Source organism: Trachymyrmex cornetzi, unplaced genomic scaffold, assembly GCF_001594075.2.
Source record: "Trachymyrmex cornetzi isolate Tcor2-1 unplaced genomic scaffold, Tcor1.1 scaffold321, whole genome shotgun sequence".
In the NCBI taxonomy this organism is placed as follows: domain Eukaryota; kingdom Metazoa; phylum Arthropoda; class Insecta; order Hymenoptera; family Formicidae; genus Trachymyrmex; species Trachymyrmex cornetzi.
The window spans coordinates 126412-153120 of record NW_017297908.1 but is presented as its reverse complement, the minus strand read 5'-3'; the positions used below and the strand labels follow the sequence as shown (position 1 = coordinate 153120).

General features: G+C 36.8%; 3 protein-coding genes across 12 annotated transcripts in view; 1 reads left to right on the top strand and 2 right to left on the bottom strand.

Annotated features, from left to right (window-relative positions):
• Eb1 (microtubule-associated protein RP/EB family member 1) overlaps positions 1–4669 on the bottom strand; it is a 6715-nt gene extending 2046 nt beyond the window's left edge. Inside the window, exons 1-6 of one of the 7 annotated variants that reach the window (XM_018509987.1) lie at positions 4526–4669; positions 3608–3893; positions 2964–3212; positions 1743–1983; positions 1274–1321; positions 456–547 (exon numbers count right to left, since the gene is read on the bottom strand). In XM_018509987.1, the coding sequence (XP_018365489.1) occupies positions 456–547; positions 1274–1321; positions 1743–1983; positions 2964–3212; positions 3608–3874 (897 nt within the window). In that variant the 5' untranslated portion in view covers positions 3875–3893; positions 4526–4669. Of the gene's footprint in view, positions 1–455; positions 548–1273; positions 1322–1742; positions 1984–2944; positions 3213–3607; positions 3894–4292; positions 4312–4433; positions 4456–4482; positions 4501–4525 lie in introns of those variants that run through there. The other 6 variants (XM_018509980.1, XM_018509983.1, XM_018509984.1 and 3 more) reach the window with 6 other exon arrangements.
• Positions 4670–4848: 179 nt separating this feature from the next.
• LOC108762800 (dynactin subunit 3) lies at positions 4849–6405 on the top strand. The gene is made up of 2 exons (XM_018509988.1): positions 4849–4934; positions 5760–6405. Exon 2 carries the CDS (start codon positions 5768–5770, stop codon positions 6335–6337), a length of 570 nt encoding a protein of 189 aa, XP_018365490.1. The 5' UTR covers positions 4849–4934; positions 5760–5767; the 3' UTR covers positions 6338–6405.
• A 165-nt stretch (positions 6406–6570) lies between these two features.
• The window catches only part of LOC108762796 (mucin-17), a 47727-nt gene continuing 27588 nt past the window's right edge, over positions 6571–26709 (bottom strand). Inside the window, exons 2-11 of one of the 4 annotated variants that reach the window (XM_018509973.1) lie at positions 20434–20870; positions 19512–19677; positions 18689–18829; positions 17910–18031; positions 12186–17711; positions 11502–11898; positions 10179–10589; positions 9787–9991; positions 9511–9690; positions 6571–7638 (exon numbers count right to left, since the gene is read on the bottom strand). In XM_018509973.1, the coding sequence (XP_018365475.1) occupies positions 7453–7638; positions 9511–9690; positions 9787–9991; positions 10179–10589; positions 11502–11898; positions 12186–17711; positions 17910–18031; positions 18689–18829; positions 19512–19677; positions 20434–20791 (7692 nt within the window). In that variant the 5' untranslated portion in view covers positions 20792–20870 and the 3' untranslated portion in view covers positions 6571–7452. The remainder of the gene's footprint in view (positions 7639–9510; positions 9691–9786; positions 9992–10178; positions 10590–11501; positions 11899–12185; positions 17712–17909; positions 18032–18688; positions 18830–19511; positions 19678–20433; positions 20871–26709) is intronic. The other 3 variants (XM_018509974.1, XM_018509975.1, XM_018509976.1) reach the window with 3 other exon arrangements.

Below are 26709 nucleotides of genomic sequence, written 5' to 3'. Positions count from 1 at the left end.
ATTAAAGCCTCGGTGGTCTAATGGCTTAGGACGCTCGGAATACAAGAGATCCGGGTTCGACTCCCGGCCGAGGTAATATTTTTCGCAATAAATTTATTTTACAGTTTTTCAGCACATTAACATCTTTCTAATATGATGCCTGATTGAGCATCAAATTATTATTAAAAATTGCTTAATAATTTAATTTAATTCGTATTATTATTATAGTAGAGAGTTTAATTGTATTTATAATATAAGTCCGAAAAACCAATTCAGCGTGCAGTTTGAATGACTACGAATATGGTATGTATATATGCATGTAGTAAATATATATTCACATTGAATTATGTAGGCATTAAAGATCCAGCTTTGACCGTTATAGGCATTTAATTTCTAGTAAGATATTTCATTAATTTTTGTTGAAAGAGAGAGGTATATAAAAAATGTAATCTATTGAATAAAATATGATGTTATACCTGCGCACTAAGTTCCTCAACTTTTCCATTATCACCACGATTACCAACTGTGTTTTTGGGAGGCGCACGGTACGGCTGCTGAACTTTATTTACTAGATAAAGAATAAAAATACATTACTTTAAAATACTATCTTAAAATCATAAGTAAGTATTTATACTTCTGTAACATAAATTAGAATATTTTTTTTGTGATTTATTTAAAAATTAAGAAAGCTACTTAAATATATAAAAATATACAAGCTTTTTGTGCAAGCAAAACAAGGCATGCAGAAATACAGTTCAAAATCATGCACAATGTGTATTTTACAATCGTAATAAATAAATTTTACAGAAATATATATATATATATATGAATATAGAAATAAAATCTTTATATCTTATTTATAATAAAAGAAAATTGCAAGGTAAGTGCTAAGAAATGTGATCCACTCTTATTAACTTGTATAATAATATAGTGTAAATTTTGATAGTGACAATCATTATAGAGTAATAATGACACAGACGATTATCATAAATTAGTGGAAATTATAGTACTTGTATCAAAGTGAGGGAACAATATATTGTGATTACACATCTCATTCTTAGTTATGTGTCACTTTTCAAATTTTCCTGTCTTAATAACCATTTTTTTTTCATAAATTGCGATAATCAGTATTAATAAAATTCATTCAAATATTTTAATCAATGAATACAAAAACTACACACACATAATTTACTCTATACTTTCCTCATATACCTCAGTATTAAAACATGTACGGAGCTAGAGAAGCAAAATACGAGTAACGAGAGTAAAAACAAAAAGAGATATTAAATTTCACCTAAAGAGTTTGTACTATCTGCACGCATGGTAGATGGATGTCCCTCACCTAAAGGCAAATTTTATTTCAAGTTATTGAGGGATATTATGCAATAATCCATAATTGAAACTCCTGTTGAAATATTTAACAAGGAGAAGTATGTCAATTGATATCACGGATCCCTTATTATAAAATTACAAGATAGATTTGTCAGTTCGTTCAATCCCCCTACTGACTTTGTATTTATTCTGTAATATTACCTTGCCTGCTATATAAGATCAATCAGATTTTCTTGTATCAAAGGATAATCAAGCAATCAAGTCAATATCAATTATTGATTAGTACAAAATCTGTGTTAACGTACAAGTTTCAAATTGTATTTATAAAAAAACCTATTCTCTCTTCATATTATCATGAGATTCCATTCTTTTTAATGATGTTAAAATTCAAAATTTTTTGCATCAAAGAGTAAAGTTATTAAATGATGTACCAGTAGTACGAGGAGCCGGTTTAGTCGAACTTATTGTGTCACGTGGAGAAGTACGTTTCGCGTTAGAACCACCACGAGGTGCATTACTTCCGCCACTACCCATAGCCTCTCCTCCTCGCATAGCAAGCGCATCATACGGCTCTGCTCCCGAGTAGTTTGCATCAAAGAATTTCTTGAACCATTGCAAAAACTCAAAGTTGTCTTGGAACCTGCCTTTCACCAGCCTATCAATTGGCACAATCTGCAAAGGAGGAGTGGAAGACGTGTGCAACAAAAGAAAATGAAACAAAATTAAATATACACGAATCTCTAAACACGGTTTTATATTAAAATCAATCGGTTTTAATATTAGAAAATAATTCCCTTACGACATTATTTAAAATAAACACTTCTCTGAAACTCTTCCTATCGCTCTGTACAAAATCAGGATAAAACGTGAAACAACTTAATCTATGCATACATCTATGTATCTATATATTATATATATAAGCTAGTACTTATAATCGATTCTTATATTTAAGACTGTCTTAAGTACAGTCTTCAGATGTTACGAACCAATCAGAGGGCTGTATTAGAGTCTTAAGACATTACTTAAGACGGTCTTGTGATAAATGGAGTACGAATACCAGCCATAATAATACATGGTGAATAATAATAACTGTACCAACGTTTTACCAAGGGAGATGAATGACCGACTGCAAAGACTGGAAAGAGCGTAAAGGTCATAAAGGACCATGCATAAGAGAAAGCAAAATATTCATCTCCCATGATAAAACATTGGTATAACGATTAAGATTTACCTTGTATGTGTTTATATATATATATTATATAGGAAAAAAATTATTTTAACACTATATATCAATAATTTATATATAAATTAAAATATAGGCAACATATTTCTATACATCTTCTATGGATTAGATTTCTGCATTAGATTTTCAAATTTGAATGACATGTAAAACTAAAGAGTGCATGTAACGTGAAGTGTGCGTGTTTGCATGTAACATTGTAAAAACAGCTTGTAACATGTTTATGCACACAGATTTAAAATAACGTGGCTCAAATAAATTGAGTTATAATATTGCACTATAAATTGCATGTGCATGTGCTTGTACACGTGTAGTATCGCTCTTGCAAAATATCATTATCTAAACATACAACATGCAAGAAGCAGCCATGTAAAATCGAGACTGCAACAATACCCTGTTGCTGCCGCGGGACGATGTTACGTTGCTGTATATGTCTTTGTTGCATTTGCGGCTGTTTCGATTGTGGTGGCAAAGGTACCAACTGGGGATTCGATAAAGTGTGCGTTCCGTCCACGCCAGAACCTAGCGGTATGCAGCCGCGCGCGTCGTAAGCGTCATATTCACGTCCGTCGTAATTTGCGTCAAAAAACTTTTTGAACCACTGTAGAAACTCAAAGTTATCTTGAAAGCGCCCTTTTATCAGCTTGTCCACTGGTATTACCTGAACCATTTCCATGGTCGTATCATTACGATTTCATCCAGCCTCGCACAAAGTTATGCTATTACATGCGGGGCAATGCGATCTTGAAGTAACATCGCAGTTTATATCGCGCGTATCACAACGGCTTACCTTTTATACATTTGTCTAAAATCATCTTTATGGATTTTAATCATTTTATGGATAAGTCTCTTTGTCATATATTAGGTTTGTTTGCGTTGTTTAAAATCCTCCAAAATTTTTGTATTCAAAATGAAATAAATATATGTTAAAAGGCATTGAAGAGAAAAAGCGAAGACGCTAAATACATAAAGATCAAGCAACGCGAACAGACCTATTTATTGTTTTTAAAGCAATTTTGTCAGAGCTAGTGGGAAGAGAAAACAGAAGTTTCTTACCTTATCCACATTCATCTTTTTGAAGCCACCTTGGAGAATTTTGAAATTCTGTATATACTCATGCTCCAGATTGGTCTTGAACTTGACCCTTTTCAAAGGTACACTGCCTGGGAAGAGCATGTCCATGAACTGACAATAGACTGCTCCAGTGCAGAGCTCTTCAATCTTGGTAAACGAAGATTGTAGACAGTCATTCACCCACGCCAGCATGTCGTGGCGACTGAGATTGTCCGATGTCATATTTGTAGCGTACACGTTAACAGCCATGTTGCTCCGTTTGCTTTAACTGGAAGGCATAGAACAATAGATTAGGTGTTGAAGTATTAGCATATTTTAGCAATGCCAAATGATGCAATAACAAGACGCTAGCATAGTAACGAGCTGTAATCAGCCTTAAGTCTGGACTGATGTCCATTTTTACCAATGTAGATTAATTCTAATCTTGGTTTCACTTATTTCTTTTATCTTTTCCTGTTTCTTAAGACTAAAAGGAGATAAAAAAAAAGTTAAACCGAGATTACAGTTAATCTACACTGGCATAGAAATGAACGTAGGAGCAGGTTATCACGAATATTATCAGTCCCTAGAGAATAGAGGAATGTTAAAATCGCGATTGCATTGCAATTCGGCGCGTTGTTCGATATAAATAAAGTCAACGGGCGGGATCTCGAATAATACGACCGACGATCGAACTCTAGGAGATCCCGAGACGGACGGCATTCCATTCGCTTTTTTTGCTACGAAACTGTCGCGGTCGACATATTCGGCATTCTTTATTCTCGCGATTTCGGTGCACGCGACCGCCGCTTGGATGACCTCGTGCGACCTGCCATCGTCGTCGCCTGCTCGTTAATCCGCCTCCTTCGGTCGCGTACCTCGCAAGGGCGCAGTCCACCTTGAGTTCCGTGCACAACTTACCGAGGATCGCGAAAACACGGGTAACACCGCACACGGGAGTGGTTCACGGCACGCAGATGACAAATGTGCACTAGATCGTTCAAACACGCATACACAACGGAAACTCGTAACGGTTTCTTCGAGCGCGATTGGCTGGCGTGGCGGCACGGATTACCTGAGAAAATAGATAGCCAACTCCCGGAACCTTGCGGAGCCTCTGGAAGCAACTCGGAGCAGAGAGAAAGTTAAGAAATTGGGAAAAACGGCGATATCACCAGAAAGCCTGTTTCTCCGACTAGTGACTTATCAATACCCTTTCCAATATTTTCCCCTATGGTTTAGTAGTTTCCCCACCCACGTATAACCTCTAACCTTTGTTGACTTCTGTCAAATTTACTCTGGCTTTGTTTACTTGGATTTTTGTCGACAAGTAAGTGGTTCAATTATCGATAATATTGTGTAATTTACGGGAATTTTCCGTAAGTTAAACTTTTTGCGTTCTCTGCTGTTTGACCGTTTATTGAAAATATAGTTAAGGTTACATTCCAAAACGTCCTCTACGAGGAAGATTTTATTCTGTACACTGAAACTGCGTAAATATATGCTATCAGTGAATGATCACATTAATGCAATTTAATTTTTTTTTTAAACAAATTTAATTGATTAACAAGGAGTGCTGTTTAATTGATTGCATAAATAACAGAGATGAATTTTGAGAGTAATAAAGATCAGAATAATTGACTTGCACATACATCTACTGAGTCATCTGTCTACTTGTATTTTGAAGCATCTAATCTATAATGTGCTCTTTCTGTTTCTTTTTTCCTTCTTTGTGATTACTTTATTCAGGTTATCGCATATTTCTTATCTCTTCCAAAAGTTCGTCAACTTTTATTTCGAGCAACAAAAAACAAAGAAATAGAATAAGAGGCAAGGTATAAAAGTCTAATCTATAATGTTTAATCTTTATCTTACTTTTTATCTCTTGTTTTTTTGTTTATTACTCTATTTCTTCATTTTCTGTTGCATGAGATAAACATAAAAGTTGACGAATTTTTGAAGAGACAAGAAACATGTAACAAGAAATCAAATTGAAGTGTAAAAGGAAAAAAAGCAAGAAACAAGAAGCAAGGAGTACATTGTATACATAGTTTAAACTAAGAAGTGGTAAAAAGGAAGAAACAGGAAACAAAGAACTACAATTATACATTAATCTTTAATGACGGTTTGTACAAGGATCCATGCTGTATTTCAGCTCTCAAGATGTCGTCTGTCAAGTTGCTAGAAGAGAGAATCGCTAATTTAGAGAAGCAAGTATATGGACTTGGTAAGATGATGAATATCGATGATCCTGCACCGTCAAACGCTATTATTGATCGACTCACAGACGTCAATTCATTAATCAGCTCAGCATTGTCAGGCAGAGAAAAACCAAACACGCTTATCAAACGTTTGCCGGAGTTAAATGGATACTTGGAACCTACTTGTGAAGATGTTGATATGCCCACGAGTGCTAAAGCACAGCTGTTGTTGACAATGGAGCCAGAGATTATGGAGAATCACAAGCTGTTAAACAAAGTACAGGAACTCATGCCTGTGTTAGAATCAGAACGTATCAAAGATGCGCCGGAATTAAATAATACACTTAACAAACTGTCACTGTCATATCTCGAAGCTTACGAAGATTCCAAAGAGTTAGATGCTCACGTACATGATCTGCTGTCTAAATATAATGCAGTTATAAATAGTATATCAGAATCATTAATTATTTTAGATAATGCAGTTACAGCTGCAGAAGTAGCAGCTAAGCCGAAGAAACAGACAGATGATTAACGAGATAATTGTTTGGCTTATTTAAATATCGATTAATTTATATTATGTTTTAATTAATACAAGTTAATATTGTTGCTTCGATTTTTTTATAATGCAAAATCATTTTTATCATTTATCTTTTAACTTATTTATTATATAGAAGGATTTTAAAAGCGATTGGTCATTGATGAAGGAAAATATCAGAATTGTTTAAAATACATTTATTTACCATTTTTACTCGAAATATATAAAAATACGCATTCATCAATGACTACGTATATGTGTAAACATACTTTGTTGTTTAATCTCTATAACAATGCATTTTATTAAAAAATAGCTATATATTATATACATTTATACTATCTATTGCTTAATTGTATCCATTGTTCATTTCAGAAATCCTTATTTAGGATCTCTGAGACAAACTATTGATTCGTATGTAATCGGACATGCATATGTATCGGTCTCTCATATTAAATAATTAGATAGGTATATCTTATATCAATTGTGTATATAAAGTGTACTGGAAATATCCAAAATATATCACAAAAATTATTTTTTAATTCAAGTGGGGTAATAATTTTGTGTGAATAGTAATAAGTAGTAATTTTGAATACAAGAATGTAGAAAGTGTCTTTAAGAGACCCGTTAAACTAATTAATTCTTATACCACATTATCCATAATAAACAATTACTTTATACAATATTTACATAATGATTCCTTAATTATAAGTCGGTATAATTTTGTCTTTGATTTTCATTACAAGTGTCATAATTCTCGTACATTTACGAATGTCATAATTCTCTAGAGTTTTTCGCTCTCCCTGCGATCTGTCGTATAACAATAAAAGCACTTAAATTTTTCTCATGATAACTCACCGCTGTTGCGATATTCGAGAATTATTAAAATACCTTTCGTGCTATCAATAGGAACATTAAAATTGGAAAAAGAGAAGATGCGAATGTAAATGAATATGGACTTTTTTAAGCATAAAGAAAATTAGGGAGATCTATTCGAATTTTTCTTCTGCGTAGTTTTATATATATATAGAATCACCATCTTTTTCTTATTAAAACTATGTGATTCTCTTGTCTAACATGAAGTACCGGCTTCGATAAATTGTTATGACAATGATTTAGCTCTGCGTTTGCAAAGCTGGCACTGTTTCGCGCAACCACGGGAGCGCTGGTTCCAAGCTTGAGTAAATTGCTGGATGACTCCCCAAGCATTCTCTACGATGACTTAGTATTCCCTGGATTTCCCATCTTCCCGGAGCACCCTGCGATTCACTGGTACACATCAGTGACGTTCCTTCGTCATTCTAAAAACACAAATTGATTTACCATTAATATGTAATTATAACTTTTCAACGCATTAATGTTACGTTTTTAATAATTTGTTAATATTGCATATACTTTTTAATTAATTTTTGAAGTTAAAGTTTTTATATATTTACGATTTATGTGATATAATGATGCATATTTTATAATTACAATGGATTAATTGAATACGATTATTTAAGGAGATTGTAAGGCAATATGTTACGAAGCGTCGAGTGGCTTGCCACTCAGGCTGGATACCCATGAGGTGTATTTACCGCGTATCGCGTAACCGCGTAACCAATCAGAAGCGATCCGCTGTTGTGATTTCGCGTTTTACTGATTATCGATTAGTTACACGGTTACGCGATACCCGGCAAATACGCTTCATGGGACTCCACCCTCAGTGCGATTGACTAGTGATCTGTAGATCCGGGTTAAATCCCACTTTCGCTCACATACGCGATTTTTCGCGTTTAAGGAGTCGAAAATGACTTCAATTAAACAATAACGGTGATTAAGAAGAGATCTTTGATCATCAACGCCGTTCGGATCCGGCATTTAAACGCTATAATTATGAATACCATGATAAATACTAAGTTTAAGTACTAAACCTCGTTGAACTGTCAGCTAATATTATGCTTCTAATTAACTTGTATATGCACGGATTAAAAGCAACTCGTTACTTGTAACACCATTACCGTTGCACTTACTTTTTTTGGTAACGAATTTTACAGTTACTTTTATGGCTGCAGTTACTTTTTGGCTGCAGCCAAAGGTTCAAAATATAAAAAGCAACGATAAAAGTAACTGTAAAATTCGTTACCAAAAAAAGTAAGTGTAACGGTAATGGTGTTACAAGTAACGAGTTGCTTTTAATCCGTGCATATACAAGTTAGTTAGAAGCGACCAACCTATGTTGCAGAATAATATTAGCTGACAGTTCAACGAGACTTAGTACTTAAACTTAATATTTAAACTTATTACCACATCTCAGAGTTTGTAATGGATTCATTGAAATCTATAGAAACTCCAATTTCTTTAAGAACATTATAGTTGCTGGTAAATACAGTAAACTATTAAATGACAAATCTAAAAATAGAAGATCACGTAAATTTCTGATACTTTGTAGTTCCAATTTCAAACGATCATTTATTAAGTATAAATTACAATCAATTGGAATAGTTACCACAAAGCACTGGAAATTTACGTGATCTTCTATTTTTCAAGAATTACTTGAAAAAATTACAGATTAGTCTAAATTGCATTTAAAAGTAATACAAAAAAATTAGAGACAGTTATGACCAAAAGTTATCTGGATCAAAAGTTATTTCAATAAAAAGTGATATTTTTTAAATTTGTACTCTCTAATAGAAATATATAAAAATGTATTATAAAATAATGATAAAAATCTCATTATTTAAATATAATACTTTATGAATTCAAAAATATTTATGTAAAGTTACATTGAGATACAGACATTAATTGTTCAATAAATAAACAAAATATTTATTTGTTATAAACTAATTGGTGAATCTCAATGAAACTTTACATAAGTCATTTTTGGTACTTAAAATATTTAAATAAAAAAATTTAGATTTTTGTTATTTTTAAAATTTTTGTTTATAACAATAAAACTAATATCAAATAAAACAAATAATTTATAAAAATGTGTTGCTCAATAAAATAGAATGTTACGAACACAACTTTCATTTGTATGTAATTTGTTTAAAGCGTAAATATTAATATATGTGTTTTATGCCCTTAAAATCTACTTAAAGAGATGAGTATATTCGTAGAAGTTTCTTAAAATTTTTATTATTTCTTTAAAATAATTATAGAAATGTAAAAATTGCATTTTTTGTCAAACTTACATAACAAGGGTTTTTATCTATGCATATATCGTGTTTCGTAATGAATCCTGCATAATGGCTTGTGGCATTACACTTATCGGAATTATTCAATGGAAGAGGCATAAATTTGAGATATTGTTGTAAATTCATTTCCCCGTTCCTAGGGAATGCCCATCCTACTGTTAGGCAAATTTGCTCCGGCTGAAAAATCATCACGTATATAGAGATTAGAAATATGTTAATTAAACAATAATTAGCTACACATAGCCTTATCAGAAAATTTAATTGAAAGTATACCTGGATAGGCTGTCTGGGAAGACATATGGCGCTAATGTTTTTGGAAAATACCAATGGCTCTCCTAATTCGATTAGAGCGATGTCGTTATTGTACAGGAACTGATTATATTTCACTCGAGGATAGGGGATGATATTTTTAACGGTGTTTCCTTTTAACATATTTCCACTGATGAAAAGCTGCCATCCACTCTTTTCCTTGTGTCTACTGGATCAAGTGTAAAAAATTATGTATATTAACAATAATGTGTTACATATTATGTTAAAAAAAAGTATTTTATTTTATAAATCGAAATAAAATTATAAGATCCCTGCGTGAAACTGGGCCTTAGGTCTTTTATGGTTTGTCTGCTCTTTATAAATAAATTCGTACAATCATTTTTGTATCAAATTACCTATAGATGCAGGAATAACTAGTTAGAGCATGCATAGGGCCGATTATACTGGCTGTACAAACGGTTCCTTCTTCCGATTTCTTCAACAAGGCTGTACTAGACCATCGCTCAGGAGGATCTGTCAATCTTGCGGTCGACTCCTCCGCATGATGCAGACCACAAGTGAATTCCTGACACGATACTTGCATGACCTTGTCTGAGACGCAGAATCCCACTTCCTCTAAGTTCGTGACTAGCGGCAGGCGATAATTAGGGTTTGTCTTCAGTCTTAGGATTTTCTGGCTTCTATCCCACGCGAACGATTCGAGTGTCTCGTCAGATCCGGCGAATCCCAAAGCTTGACAATAGGAATCGCTGAATTCATCGCTCCATCCGTCCGAGCAGACTAGTTGATAGTCGCCGTTATATTGTCTGGATCGAAATTTTATATCTCTTTTATATTGCAAAGTAGCATGGAATACTTATTATTAATTTTTAGAATATTTATTTTTATTGTTTCCCAATATTTTTAAGAATTTTTTTTTTATTTATATAAGCACACGTCTTTATAATTTTCCTAAAAAGTTATACTTATTAATACTCATATTAACTCATTTCTATCTAATGAAAAAATTAGGATTTTAAAAATGATTATAACTATTTTTTCTCGTTATAGCACCCCAAATAGCACAGCTGTAAAAGCGCTTACAGGCGCTGCTGTGCTACTTCTTTTTAGTGCTTTTTTAACATCTTGTATAAGGAGCTGTGTGCTACTTGGGGTTTTACATAACTTTGGAAAGCGTAATCTCTCTTCTTGCTTTATTTTTTCATTTTGATCGTCGTTTTATTAGGTCTGTTCGCGTTGCTTGCACTTTTGCTACTCGGCATCTTTGCTTTCTTTCTTTTAAAGGCCAAATATATATCTATATATCTTATTTTAAGTGCAAAATTATTTAGGGATTTTATGTAACACGAACAGACCTATTATTTGACTCTTTCGATATTGGACGACTGTCAGGAGAAGAGATTACTTCACCTTATTATTACTATACTTTTTTGACTGTTATATTGAAGAGGATCCAAATCTAAGATCGAAACATTTGTACGTTTTTACATAATATTGAATAATAATGTTTTAAGTTTTAATTATTGAGATTTAACTTTTTTACGCACCAACAACTATAGAGGCTTGCATAGGCATTTCACATTTTATTAAACTATTTTTTTTCTTTCTTTAATAAAATAGTACGTTATTGGTTCGCGGTTTCGAATTAATAAACATAATTTAGAAATCAGGAAGACAAACAATAAATTTATTATATTTATTTGGTATGATCTAAATACCTTATCATCAAAAATGGCACGCGATTCGCTTCGCTCGCCGTGTTGCTATCCGTTTCCGCGTTAGTGAGATTTCGATTTGCAGTAATATTGGCGATTAGGCAACTCCATTCGTCCGAATAATCCGGACAATTCTCGATGCCGTCGCAGACTTGGTTCCGGGGAATGCATCCACCGGTTTGACATTTGAATTGATCTAGGGCACAGTCGCATAACTTTTCGTCTTCCCCATGAACGCAATCAGCAACTCCGTTGCAATGCCACGCTTGTGGGATGCACCACTTTTCCGTTGGGCACAGATACTCATTGTTTCCGCAAGTTTCCGCGCAATTGTACTCGTCCTGATGTCCTTCGCAATCAGGCCGACCATCGCACCGCCATAATCCCGGAATGCATCTTCCTACAATCGTAAAATTTTATAATTTTATCGTGATTCTGATAAAAATTATTATTTGAGATATCTCAATCATTGTAATTATTAAATTTCATTAATTATTAGCAATATGCTCAAGATTTATTAAATCTTTTTGTATATGTAATAAAATTCTACTAATATTTTATTCAAAATTAAAAAGCTTTTGAAAGTCTTAACAAACAATCAAGAATTTGGAACTTTATTACTTTCCATTATCATTCCATTATTACTCTTGCATATCGTTTCGTATATCAATTGTACTCAATACTTACCGCTTGGGCATCTAAATTCATCAGACTGGCACTGCCAGTTCTCGCAGTTATGTTCATCGCTGCCGTCATCACAATCTACTATCTTATTGCAAACAAGGTGCCTTTTTAGACAATGTCCATTAGCGCAGCGGAAGTTACTCGAACAACCTTCTGCTGTGCAGTTCCACTCATCCGAGCCGTCGGAACAATCATTTTCGGAGTCGCATTTGGCGGACTGTGGGACGCAATACGCACCGTTCCTAGACGTTCCATTAACGCATTGAAATTGACCTGTGGAGCATTTCAAGGGGCTCCCAGGAAACGAAAATTCCGAAGGACTGCTAGCGGTGGTATTCTCGATCTCCACCTTCAACGTTGAAGTTTGCGTAGTCGACTCTTCCGTAACGTGATCTACTTTCGTTTCTTCGTGGTCGCTGAATACTTGATCCGAAAAAAAGGTGGTGTTTTGTCCAGTCGTTTCGTTTGCTCTTGCATTAGTTTGACCTTCGACTGTCGTCTCATTTGCAGCCGTTTTTTCCGCATCGTTCGTTATGATCATGTGACGAGTATAATTTCGCATGATTACGTAGGGCTCCGTGACTGGTACCGACTCTATTATCTCTTCCGACACAGGTATAATGGTAGGATAATTTTTGGGTTTCGTCTCTGCGACCACATCTTTATTTTCGGTTCTAGCCGCTGTATCTTTCCATTTCGATATGGGCACGATGTTGCCTTCCTTGTCAGCCACGGTGAACCTGGGTACATTTGGGTATATATCCGAGCTTACCACACTGTCATGCAGTTCCTCGCGGTCTGCAGTCGTGATCGTCGATGGTTCCGTTTGGGAAAGTATGGTCTGATCGAACCTTTCCGTCAAAACGTTGTCTTCATTCTGATCCTCCAGACTTAGGTCTTTTTCTTTTTTGTATTTGTGTTTGTCGAATCCCTTCTTGTCGATTGGTTTTTTCTTGCTTTCCTGACTCTTTTCCAGCGGTATCACTCTGAGCGCCTCTTCAGACAGTTCCGGATCAAGCAATATCGGTCTTGGCGGAACCGTGGTGAACAATATTCTATAATCCATCATGGGTTCCGTGTCGTCCAACACTTCCGTAACCGGTCTGACATCTTCCGTGGTGGTGACATCGTTAGGCATAGGCGAGGTTCCTTCTACGCCACCTGCAATATCTTTTCCTATCGTGGACATCATAGGAGTAGTCTCAATTTTTATGCTTTCCGTCACACTTTCAATTATCTGTCCATTTTTATCATATTCTATTTTCCGGCCAGTTCCTAAGCTGACGTTACTCTCGTACACTGTTGTCGCTGCCATGCTTCTTTCCGATGTATCCATTACGTTGCTGGGTGTAACAGCACTCTCCTTCTCTGCTTCGTTTTTTTTCATTGCATTGTTAGCATCATCCGTTGAAACTGTTTTATCAGTAGTTTCTATTTTCTTGTCTATACTCGATATCTCTTCACTCAATGTTGTTGATAATATATCACTTTCTGTCGTTTGTAGCTCCTCGGGCAAGATCGGGATCTGAGCTGTAGTCTTAGTTTCCAGCGTGGCTTGAGTTGTTGTCATTTGTGCTGTAATAACTTCTTTCTCGTCGGATTGACCAACATTCGGCGGTTCCGTATTGTTCTCTTCATGCTTTCCATTATCGATTACAGTCGTGATTTCAACTTTGTCGGTTGTTGTGGACATTTCCTGTTGAATTTCTATAGGCAATACAGGTTCTTGTGTAGTCAATCTACCATCTTCCATTTGATTGTTTACAACTCCATCGGTTTTCGTAATCATCGGACTTTGTGTCGTATCAGAAGATATCTTTTCGTTCGTTCCATTTTTTTTCTTTACGACATCGAACGTAGTTAACGACGAATAAGGGCCATTATAAGAAACTTTTATAGGGTCAATGTCCTTTAAAACTGCTTTTTTGGACGACTCTATAACTTTAATCGGAATGCCGGTATTATCGTGCTGATATCCTTTTGACAAAGCTTCATCTGTAATATCGTTGTAATGATCTTCGACAGCATTCTCTTCTGGTTTCTCTGAACTTGTCACACCACTTTCTATCGTGATACCTTCAACTTCTTGTACTTTCTTTCCAATGGAAGTTACAACTTCAGGTTCCGTTTTCTTATCTAAAGGTTGCAGTGTAGTTTGAGAAATTGAATCTACTGATTTATCTACTGCCAGTGGGATCACTTTCAATTCTTTATCTTCGGAGAAACCGCCATTTTCCTGATCTGTAATGCCTTTTGTTCCGTCATTGTCGACTGATTTCGCTGTATTATTTTGATGTGATACGTTCAGAATCTTAGATTCTGTATTGTTAGTATTTGTGCTGTTGCCTACATCATTTGTCATATTTATTTCATGGTTCTGTGTGATTTCCTTCATGATATCTACCTTCTTTTCGTTATTCTTGGAATTAATGTCATTTAATAAATCTTTGGTTTCAGTTTCATTTACTCTGTCTGCATTATTACGTGTTAATGGTCGATGCGTTATAACATCATCGATATGAGTTTCAAAAGGATTAGGACCATCTTGCTCGTCTTTATCTAAGCGTGGCTTCTTTAGACTTTCCTTTTCTTTATGAACATCTGGTAAGAATGGTGACATATCTTCAGCCGGTCGATCGTCTGACTTCCCTGTAAAATGGTCTACCGAATTTTCTGGAAATACCGCCGGGTGAAGAGGATGACTCGTTGAATGCTCTTGAATTTCATCAGAGCGTACCGCATGTTTATTATTGCTCGCAGGAACGATATTCTCATTAGTACGTATTGTAGATGAGTCGATCGAGGTTGTATCTTCTACAGATTTGTTCTCTTTTGTTGTCGAATTTTCTACTTTCAGAGATTTATTTGTGGCTTGTTCTGGAATGAGTTGTGGAATTATCGCGTGTATCTCTACTGGTTGCTCGGATTTTGGTATCAACATGATATGTTCGTCGTCTGCCGATTTCACGATAGGTTCCCTGAGTGGCTCGACATTGTGAGCAAAATTTTCCGGTACTTTAGGGAAGACCGTTGTCGGCATATGTTCGATGACATTTTTCTCGTTTGAATCTGGTGTATTTGGTTGCAATGCGGGCTCGGGTACAAGTTCTTCCCGATATCCAAGTATTGACTGAGTAAATATATCAATTGGAGTAGTTTCTGGTATCGTAGTTGTCTCGTGTACTTTAGTATAATTATTTGTTTCTGGGTTTCTATTATTTACGCCATTTATTTCTATTGTATGGATATATCCTGTCGATGAATGTCTATCGTTATTGATGAATTTAGTAGTCGATTCTGTTTTTTCTTCTAGTGATGTGACTGGCACAGTAGTTGCTGCAGTAGTTAAACTGACCTGTTCAAAAACATTTAAATCGATGTCTGATTTTTGCTTTGTTATTAAATCGTGTCCACTAATCGCAGAACTATCATTTTGGAGATTACTTAAATTCGTATCCAAATTTGTTTTTGTAGTAGAGTCGTTTTTTTTATTTTCTTCAAGATTAGGATTTTGTGTAAATTGTTCTGTGACTGATTCCGCACGATTCTCAGGTTTGGCTGATATAACATTTACATCATCATTTTGTTTTAAATCTCTATAATTTAAGGTAGTAAGACCGCCCTCGATAATTGTACTTTCAGTAATTTCATCATTCTTACTATAAGATTGTATTGTTGTTGTTTTAGTATCTACATTATCATTGATATCTTTAGATGTTAAAGGTATTACTTGTAAGGGTGTATCATTGTCTGTTGGGTTTTCATTAGGCTTTACAGTTGTGATAGGAGTTTCGTCGTTTTTGGAATTATCGCTTTTATCTGTTAACTCAATAAAAGATTTGAATACATTAGTTGTACCAGCATCGTCCGAAGGTGATGTCTGTGTAGATGATTCAGAAGTATCACCATGAGACATCGGTTTAACAGAGAATTCAGGTCGATCAGATATTCCAGTTTTTGATTTCAAATACGATTCTGTTGTTAAATGTTGCGACTCCGTTTTTGATTTTACCTCACTGTCTGTTTCATTGATAGTTGTTGCTGATTCTGTAACAGGCACTAATTTTGCAGTAGATTCTCTTTCAATAATAGACTCTGCTTCAATAGTAGATTCGACTTCAGGAGCAATTTCTGGTTTTGCAGTGGGCTCTGGTTCAGAAGCAGGATTTGATACAGCAGCGGATAATATAGTTGTAGGCTCTGGTTCTGATTTAACGGTGAGTTCTGGTGAAATAGTAGGCTCTGGCTCAGCACTGGGTTTTGGCTCAGCACTAGGTTCTGGCTCAGCACTGGGTTCTGGCTCAGCACTGGGTTCTGGCTCAGCATTGGGTTCTGGCTCAGCACTGGGTTCTGGCTCAGCACTGGGTTCTGGTTCAGCACTGGGTTCTGGCTCAGCACTGGGTTCTGGTTCAGCACTGGGTTCTGGCTCAGCATTGGGTTCTGGCTCAGCATTAGGTTCTGGTTCAGCATTGGGTTCTGGTTCAGTTGTAGGTTCTGGTTCAGAGGTAGGTTCTAGTTCAGCAGAAGGCTCTTGGAAGGTTTTAATGGGAGGCTCTGCTTCAATGGTGGTTTCTTTCGAATGATGTACATATTCATGATTCCAACGAGAATCATCATTCTCGAAAACTGAATGTTTCGTCGTTGGTGTAAATTCGGTCTGCTGTTCTATTGATATGTCAGATTGCTCAGGATTAACATCTTTTGTTTTAGACTTCGCCGTCGATGTGTCTGTTTCTACCGAAACTGTTTTGAAGTCCGTATTTTTCCAAGTATTGGGATGTCTGGGTTCGAAGTCTATCGCGCCTGGATCTCTGCTTCTACCTTGAAAATCATCAATTGGTTCCGTGCTAGATTGTGGCATTACATCATCCATTTCGACATTGCTCAAATCGCTATCATCTACGCAAGTTTTGCCATCATGATGCAATATTTCTCCTAATTTGCAGGTACATACAAATATGCCAGAAGGGTAATCGTATTTACAGTTTCCGGTGCACTCGAAATTGCCATATTCACATTGATCAATAAGCTTTCCTACATGAAGTCTGTTCAAGTGATATTCTCCGATCATGTTACCATTTTTTCGTAATACATCTTCGATGTATTCCTGACTCTCTTCAGGTGCATTTCGAGGTGGATGACTTATTCTGAATCTTATTTCTCCTTCCTTATTGATGTCGTATACTTTAATTATAGACGTGCTGCCCGCTTGTCGAAGAATATTCCCTAGATGCTCCTCTATCTCGGAGCTTACTTGTCTGTATACTCGAGATTTGATGTCACTAAAATCGTCATTCCAGTTAAAATCGTCTAGTCTCAAAGTTCCATCCAGAGCATCGGGTACAATATCGAATAACGTTTCGTCAGTTGTAGGCCACGGCGGAAAAGTCGAAGTTAAAGGTGGTGGACTTAATGGCGGATCCTTCACATATTCTCGACTTCCAGCCGTTTGTACTTCGTTAAATTGGCGTGTGTTATTTTCTTCGACGTTTTCCAAGGGTTCCGTAGCTGATATTGGAAATACACCAGCTAAAATAAAGACACAACATTTTTATTTTGGAGCAATTTTATCGTATACTTATAAAGTGTCTAATTTATTTTATACATGTATATTTTTTCTATATTGCTATATGGATAGTATATTTTTTTATATTGCTATGAATAATATATGTTTTGTAAAAATAAAACTTGTAAAAAAAAAGTTAAAAGAATAATAACCCGTCTTACTTGCAGCCAAAATGGCGATGATTACGGCAATTGCTATAACCAACAGCGCGCATCCCCAGGCCATTCTTCTCCAGTATGAATTTCTAGACCTTTTGTCCTTCGTAACGTAAAGTTTCTCGCCCCTGCAACACAATTTCGTTGTCACATAGAGACATGAATCTATCGCATGTAATGTCTTTCTTGTCCTAAACCCAAAAAGCGTATTTTATACAGCGTTGCGCATGTAATGCGATTCCTAGCAACCTTCGTCAATGTCCAGTCTATGGGATTAGAAGCTTCCTTGGTCGCACCCAGTCTAATGCCTAATCTCTGGATCATATATCAATATGTGTAGCGCCCCTGCCGCGCGCATTTCTTGCTTAAGTATCTCCGATTAGATTTTGAGAATAATAATAACATATCGCAAGATTTGGTTTGCGTTTTGATTGGTTTACGGTACTACATTTCGGGATTAATCCTGATCAGTTAATCAACGGTGATTCCTACGTACGTTTATATAGCAGCAGTATTTGTGTCGATCTTTGTGATCCATATTGTTATCGGTTCCCTTATTTGGAGAAGCCGTCTCGGTATCGATAGAACACGAAACAAAGGGTAAATTCTTGGACGTGCAATTTTTATGAAGAAATTTTCGTATTCGATTCGACTCGGGGGAAGATAGCATAAGCGTGTTAGTACGCGACCGCGTGCCCCTAAGAGATACCTAAAGTATATTCCACTAAGACAGTTCCCAGCTGTATTTTTTGTTTTTTTTTCCCTCGAAAACATCCGTCAAGTACCTGAGGGCTGTCAGCCAGTGGGAATAGTCGACCAATCCGGCGGCGGGATCTCTCAGGCTGAGTCCCTCACGGCCGACGCCGGGGCCCAAATCAAAACGCACTCCAGCTACGGTTGTTTCAACCTCGGCCTCGGGACCCCTGCTAAGTACCGTGACAACAGAAAACACCGTCTAACACTCTATGTGAGGCTTTTCGATCAGCAGCTTGTCCAAGCTCTATGTGCTATTGGCTGGAGCTAAAAACGGTGCTAGATATCTCTATCGCCTGACAATTCCCTCGGCAACGGAATACTCTTGTACGCTTCTTTCTAGGAAATATACTTCTATCCTACACACATGTTCTCTCTCTAGACGTTTTCACCGTAATTCTATGACATACATAGTGCTAGCAGTACGATTATTCTAAAATGGATATTGAGATGTATGTATTGCGCGCCGGGATCTAATAGTGTTGGTATGTTTAATTTATATAGCAAACACTCTCGTTTTTCATAACGTAGTTAACTTTTTATCGTGCGCAATACAACTTTTGTATTTGAAAAAATGGTCTTCCATTGTAAATCTGACATTGTAAATAACAGAAAGTTTTGTTAAAAACGATCGTGATATCCGGTACATATATATAATTAGAAGATCCTATAAGGACGTACGTTTTTCTCTTGTTTCTGAACTTGTTCCCTGTTTTTAAAATCCGGAAGAATTTTCGCATATTCGGCTGGTTTTTACGAAAAATAATTAAATAAGAGTTAGAAGGCGGAACCAGAAATGAAATAAAGAATACGTAAGCATCAGAGATACGTTCGCTTTGACAAATAACTCGTTACCTGATGTACTTTCGATGCTCGTTAACCGGCACGAAGTACTCCTCGTAAGGATCAGCTGGTACCTCGCAGGCTTCCTGACCCTTTGTCTGAATATTGTTGCCCGTGTATGGCCTCATCGAGACCAGTTCCAGATTTACGGCCTCGATCTGCTCCTTCTTTCCGGAGTCTACGGGAAAACGCGAAACCGTTTACCATCGAGGTATATGTACATCCACGCGTATGGTGCAACCGGTTTTCATTTTCCGGTCACACACGAAACAGCGGAGAAACCGCATTCCACGAAATAGTAATGTGACTAAACAGGGCCGAGTTTCCTGCTGCATGTATAGCGTAACGAGGGAAGCAAATTCGCACGAAATATAAGGATATTGTATGTTAATAAGAAGTACATAAACAAATAATTAATGAGAGGAAGAGATTGACGGTTTAATTTAATTTAGATAAGAAATACTTGAAATTACTGTTGTTACTTTAAAACCCGCGAGATTGAGAAAGACATATTAATAATCGTGACGTATGTCAACGGATCCACCATGAAAAGTCCCGGATGTGATACTTCCTGGGATTTTATCGGTCATGAACGACTTTTTCTCTACAAACCGGTAGTAATACCAATGTCGGTAATTAACGATTGAAAGTCTCGCTCTTACTGAAATCGTGTCCTACGGGTGACGGTAATGGAAGATGATAAGCTTTTCTATAGCGGTTTCTTGTGGTACCTTTCCTTCTATTCGTACATTATATTTACGTAACTAGAAATGTACAGTTAACTCGGTCTTTTAGAAGCGCGACTACTTCTAATCTTATCAAATGCCCTTACTCATGTTTTAAGTTCATAGGTATTCATATAACGTATTCAAGCCTCAGTGTGTCCATGTATAGTAGCGGGATATCGTATACGTGATATTATTTGTGAACTCACCGTTGATCTGTACGCTCGTAGCACTGTTGTTAAGGAAACTCGCGTCGTTATTATTGCCATTCCCGTGGACGCCATTGAGCTTCGGTTCCGGCACGGTCTTCTCCGCGTTATCGGCCGGCACCTCAATTCTCGTTTCCGTTTTATAACATGGCTCCGAGCTCGGCTTAATGGGTTCGACGTAGTGCTGGGAGATGAAGGATCGCTGGTGGCCATTTTCTACCGGCGCACTGTCCGCCGAGGACTTGCGATCCTGGTTCAAGGCCGCTTGCTGCTGGCTGCCGTTCTCCAACTTGGAACCGCTGACGCACTCATCTTCGGTGGCGAATGCCGGATTATCCGTGCCGGCGGCATCCGACATCTCTCGATCGCGTCGCCGAAAGCTGCTGAACCCTCACCTGATAACGCCCACCTGGTGTCGTCTGTCATGCGTCTCGTTTCTGTAATCAAATTGCGAGATTTATGTATCACGAATTCTTCGTTAAACTGTTTCGATCATTAAGCTCATATAGTCTTGCACAATTTTATTATTAGATTACTCATTTCATTAAATGGATGTCGCGAAAAAATAAAACGCAGTAAATTTGTTAACACGTTATTTTAGTGATCACATTTCGACATCCAGCCTACATCAGTAAAAAAATTAATTTAACTTTCGAATCGCCAATTTCTTTTACTGAAATTTATTCAACTCTTTCTGCACTTCTGTCAAGGTTGCAGTCATGTTATGAATAATCGAACAAGTCTATTTAGATTCAATTTTATTTAGAGTTATTTTAGAGCTTTTAAGCTGTTGGGTGAAATAGTCCATCAACCATCGACTAAAGTAGATCTATGCCAATGACGTCAGCGGTAGAGGCTGACTTGTATTTCTCGCATGAGATGGGCGAGGGAGATGCGAGAAGTGTGAGAGAGACGTCTCGCCAGTGTATTCTACCGATATCCTCGCGAAACGATTTATCGAACCTGTTCGTTGAACGCAAAAATCAATTACTTCTTAACGCTGACTTAATCGCAGCGAGGGATCGGTAAAAGAGAAGGAAGATGTTTGCGGTCTGATCGCATCGCCCGCGATTGTTTCGCTTGCGTTGCAAGACGTCATGAGTGAATCAGCAGCGATTCGAATTAAAGGCTCGCGAATCGCGATGAGAAATTTCGTGAGAAACATCCTCTGCCGCTGGCAAAGATGAATTCGCCATAGTTCGCTGCGCTTCTCTCTCTCTCTCTCTCTCTCATTCTCATCTCCTCCTCCGTGCGTTTCCTGCGAATCTCCCGCCACTCTCGGTCCCTCGCACAGCAGTCTATTTGATTTATTTTTTCGACTTTGAACGGCGTCGAGCCAATAAACTTCAGGATCACCAGAGAAAAAGGAACAGCGGGGTTCAACCCTTCTAACTGCCGCCAGACTCGACAATATGGAAAACATCGTCGTTTCTCTCGAAGTACCCACTTCAACCGAAATGAATCTCCTCGAACGTTTAAGAAACGACTGAATGCGCGTGCTTTAACGAGCTCTTAATGCACAGAATGTTGCTTGGTTTTTTTTGCTGGTTGATGCGCACGAGAGCTTTTTCCATCATAGCATTATTCGGTATAGTTACGGACGCGATTGGATGCGTACAACGCGATGTTATATAATACATCGCGTCACTCTAATCTGTTTACATAAAATAGACATCGAGGAAGGATTCTGAAGTCCGAGGAAGAAGCAAGGTTGTTTAGCAACGCGATCTTTTTTGTTCTACATAAGAACGCGAACTTCATGTTTTTTAATTAATCGGTTTTTTAATCGGATTGAGAAAAGATTATTAAAAGTCACTTGACTCTATTGCATGATTCATTATATATGTTTTTCTTAAGAAGTAATATTGGATTTACTCTTTTGCGTTTCCGTAGGTATAGCAATAAATATTACGAAAATTCCATGTACGTGTTCAAAGTTAATTCCGCGAAAAGTATGATTTCTAGAGTTGCACGGATTAAATCTTATCTCATGCTTTCGAGAGGATGTGGCAAGTCGAAAGAGGCAGTGAATCAGTCTGAAAATACCTAGCTAGCTCAGTGGTACTTGACTGTTGGCTACGCGGCGACTTTCAGGATACCCTATAGGCATGCTTGGGACGGGCGAGTGTGTTTGCGAGTGTACATACAAACCGTCGGAGGTATATACTGCACCGAAAGTGGTTGACCCTGAGAGTGCCCGGCACAAAGGACTGATTCACCCCGGAGCCAATGCGAGGAGTCCTTCCGAGGAAGGAGCTCGGCACTCACCCAGGTCGATTCTGTGCAGGATCTTCTTCTGACATAATCCATGGAGACAGTGGCATATTAACATTTTTCAACCTGAGAAACCGTGTAACCGCGAAGACTCTCGAATACTCCAAGCATGAAACTTCCTCTTAATAAAAATTCGCTTCAGAAGACGCCTTGCGTCATACTGCTATTGAACGAGCAATAAATATTAACTTGACTGCTGCAGAATTTTTATTCTTTCTGTATTTTATTTTATTTTTTATCTTATGTATTTATTGGGGAAAAAATAACATTGATGGAAATTATATCACAGAAAGTTTTTATTTTTTATAATTTTATAAATATCTATATATTTTAAAATACAAATTCTTGCTAAGAAACGTGTTGAAATAAATTTCAACCTATTGACATTTTTAATGTGACAACAATCATGTGGAATTCACAATCTCTACCATCAACTTCCTCTCATCATAAAATATTCCCAACGTACAATTATCTCAAAAACGATGAATTAAATTCTCATTAAATTAATTTCTTCTTTATTTGAACAATGTTAACTATACATTTTGTCACTGTTACTATGTCGTTCTCATTTCATAATACTACGCGTAAGTTTTTGCTACAGAAGTATTCGACGAATCTTGCGCATTTCAGTGAAAGCGTCTTACGTTCGTGAAAAAAGTGCAGTCAGAATGATGCAGAAGTGCCGTTCGGTATTTCTGGTTTCTCAGGAAAAGACTTATAATTAAATATAGGAAGTAGTGACAAAGTGTCATATGATTTAACATAATAAAATGTACCTTCATTTTTTAAAAATAAAATTTCATTTTGTAATTCAGCGCGAATTATAAATTGTTTCATATTAGATTAATTTTCGATTATAGCAATGATTTGAACTCGAATTGAAAATTTTAGATGGTTGTACAATCTATAAGATTGGTGTTATAAGATTCTAAATTGATGGTAAAAAATTTTGAATCTCTCTTTATCAATCGTTGTAAAACGGAAATTTTTGCATTTTGTAATTCAAACTAACAGAACTTGGAATTTAAGTATAGTTTTTATAGTTATAGTTGAGAGTGATTTATAGATCTTTACAAATTCTTAATAATTTTTTAAAACGCATTTAAAGTGAAGGTAAAATAGAACTTGTTATAGGCAGCCACTCACTTTGTAAAAATATCCTTTACACATGAAAAGTGATATTCTCCGGTTAGGATAAAAATTTCAGTTTGCCGTGAAATTCAGCGTGACGCACTAGACTTAATCTGCCTAGAAGGCGTGCATATGCGAGGCGACTCGATTTGCGCTCGCAGATATAAACGCGAGATAATTGTACATTAAAAGTACTGGAGGCTCGCAGGATAGACATCTACACACCGTGGCGAGAAAATCGCTACGAACGAATCCGTATCGCTGCTGGACCGTGCCATGAAAAACAATGAAAAACGTGCGAGTCCACCGAGAAGCATGCGATTATCCTCGAGGCAGAAAAGGCTCCTTGATGCTCGTCGTTAAAGGACATTCTCCAACGACATTGCCTATAATTTACGAGACTCGCCTGCTGATACCACTAAGTCTCGCTCTACCGAGCTCGAAGACTTTCACCTTGATCGCAATCGCGACGGAATCTTGCGTAACTTTTCAACATTATCTATGCACACCCGCGATTCGGTCAAAATCAAATTACTCTATGACGCAACGTGTACTTGCTATGAAACTGTAGAACACAATCCGTTTGAGTATTGTGTACTAATTGCACAAGAACGGAAACTACATCGAACATATACCTACATATCGAATACGATAGGAAATTGAAGTAGCTTGCTCTTATGGAAATAAAATTATATTTAAATCTCTATTTTCTTCTAATAAAAAAATCTTCTGTGCCATGGGAACGTATTCAATGCAACTAAACTACTTGAATGCATTGCATTACGCAAGGTAACCTATGTATTAACATTAATGGACAAAGGGATTACGGTGCAAAATGACTGTAGGAATCACGACAGGAGGGCAGCACGACAGGAAGGTGTCCACCTTTTCCTGCGTCTGTTTTCAAAGTGTACACCGATCCGTTATTACACGTCGTACTTTCATATTTTATCTTGGCATTTTAAATTATATATTCAACCTGAGAAAAGAGATTCTACGTACAATCTCCATTTCTTTTTTTGTGGAGTTTAACTATTAGCAATTTACATCGGTAGCCTATCAAGAACTTTAACCCTTGCGATGAACGAAGCATTCGCAAAGATCGTTCACGCCAGAACAGAGAATTATTACTGCGAGTCAAGCCGATCGAAGGATCCTGCGTAGTTTAATACAACGCACGCGAGACCAGTTCTGCTTGTTTTCCCCACGCTTCGTAGCCTCTCGGACCTTCGGAAACGGTTGAATGTTACCAATGTCCTTAGGCTTAGCAAAGAGAGACAGTCTTAGATATCCTAAACAGATTTACTGAGTGATTACGCAAAGGGAATGTAGAGCAATTAAATGTCCTTGTTAACTAGAACATTGAACAAATATATGTATTGTATATTTATACATGTATCACGATATTCGTGATAAAGTTTTTAAGATATCTTTTAGATATGAGTGTTGTCTAGAAACTGATTAACAATTTTACTTATATAAAAAGTACTTTATATTAGCCTTCCGAATTTATAATATAAATGTTTATTGTCTTACATACTATATTTATTATATTTACATGGAAGATTTATATTAATGCACAAAGAAATATATAGATTTTTAATATAAAATTTAATATCTCGAATTTTTTTTTTCGTTTTTTTTAATCACGTATATATGTTTCATTTTTTAAGAAATTATCTTGAAAACATTAATGTACTATCAGTACTCTGATCTGATATTTAAGGAAAAATGTGCTCATAATTAGGCAATGTTGGGATTTAGTGCTACCAGAAAGTTATATAAAATTGCTCGCAATGCAGGGTGAAAGCGACGGTCTTTTATCGAGAGAAAGAGAAAGAAAGAAAGAGAGAGAGAAAGATCATGGAGTGCATCTCCGTGTGCGAGCGTGTGCGTCATATATCGCCAATTATTCGCAGATATTAGCAAGTGTAAAATTTCCGTAAACGTGTTATTATGCTTATCGGTCGAGTGCCGAACTAAGATGAGCCGACTGTTCGAACGCCGGCAAATGTATGGTTGCGGGCTATTGTATGCTTAATTACAAGTGTAACTGGTCAATTTCACGGTGCGCGCCGCAGCGACGGATGATGGTCCGGTTCTATTGTACCAAAGTCTTTTAACAAGATCGTTTCCTTTCTCGTTCCGAAAGCGAATATCCGATATCGAAAAAGTATGCCAACGGACGCATCGATTACGCTCTCTTTGAGATATAAAGTGCCATTCTATCTCCATTTGTGTGTGTATATATTTGTGCGAGGATGCACGCATTGTGTAATCGCGATGTCTATAGAATCTTCGAAATGTCAAAGGTTTGCTGCACATTTGGATGCGGATGCGCGTCGATCGCCTCCTTATGTCGTTGAGGTGCTTCCCTTACTCCACAGGTTTTACATCTATAGTTACCTACCTACAGATATTAAATATCATAGTCACATCGTTGTTCTTTGACTCGATACAACTTTCTACTTACTAAAGTAAGTAGAGAGTTGGAATTTAAGACTAACAAGGCGAAAAATATATTTGATTAATTCGCGAAACGCTTCGCTGATTGGCACAAACAAAAATTGTGAAAGTTTCCGCGGATAGGCAGCTTAAAATTTTCAAATTCGACTAATAAATATCGTTTTGCCTCGAACAGTTCATAGCATTGCAGTCAGCCGTCTGTAATGACCTTTCTGTAGCACGAAGGTAGCCGGCAGCATGATGGTGATGATGACGATGAAGATGATGATAGTGTTGTGAATCTCTGAGGCACATCCTCGCTGCTGAGCAACCTATACTCTTGCTCCCGTCGGGGCTATGTTATCCAAGATACTTTACTTTCTACATTCCTTGCGAGACAATACGTACACCCACGTAACCGTTCGT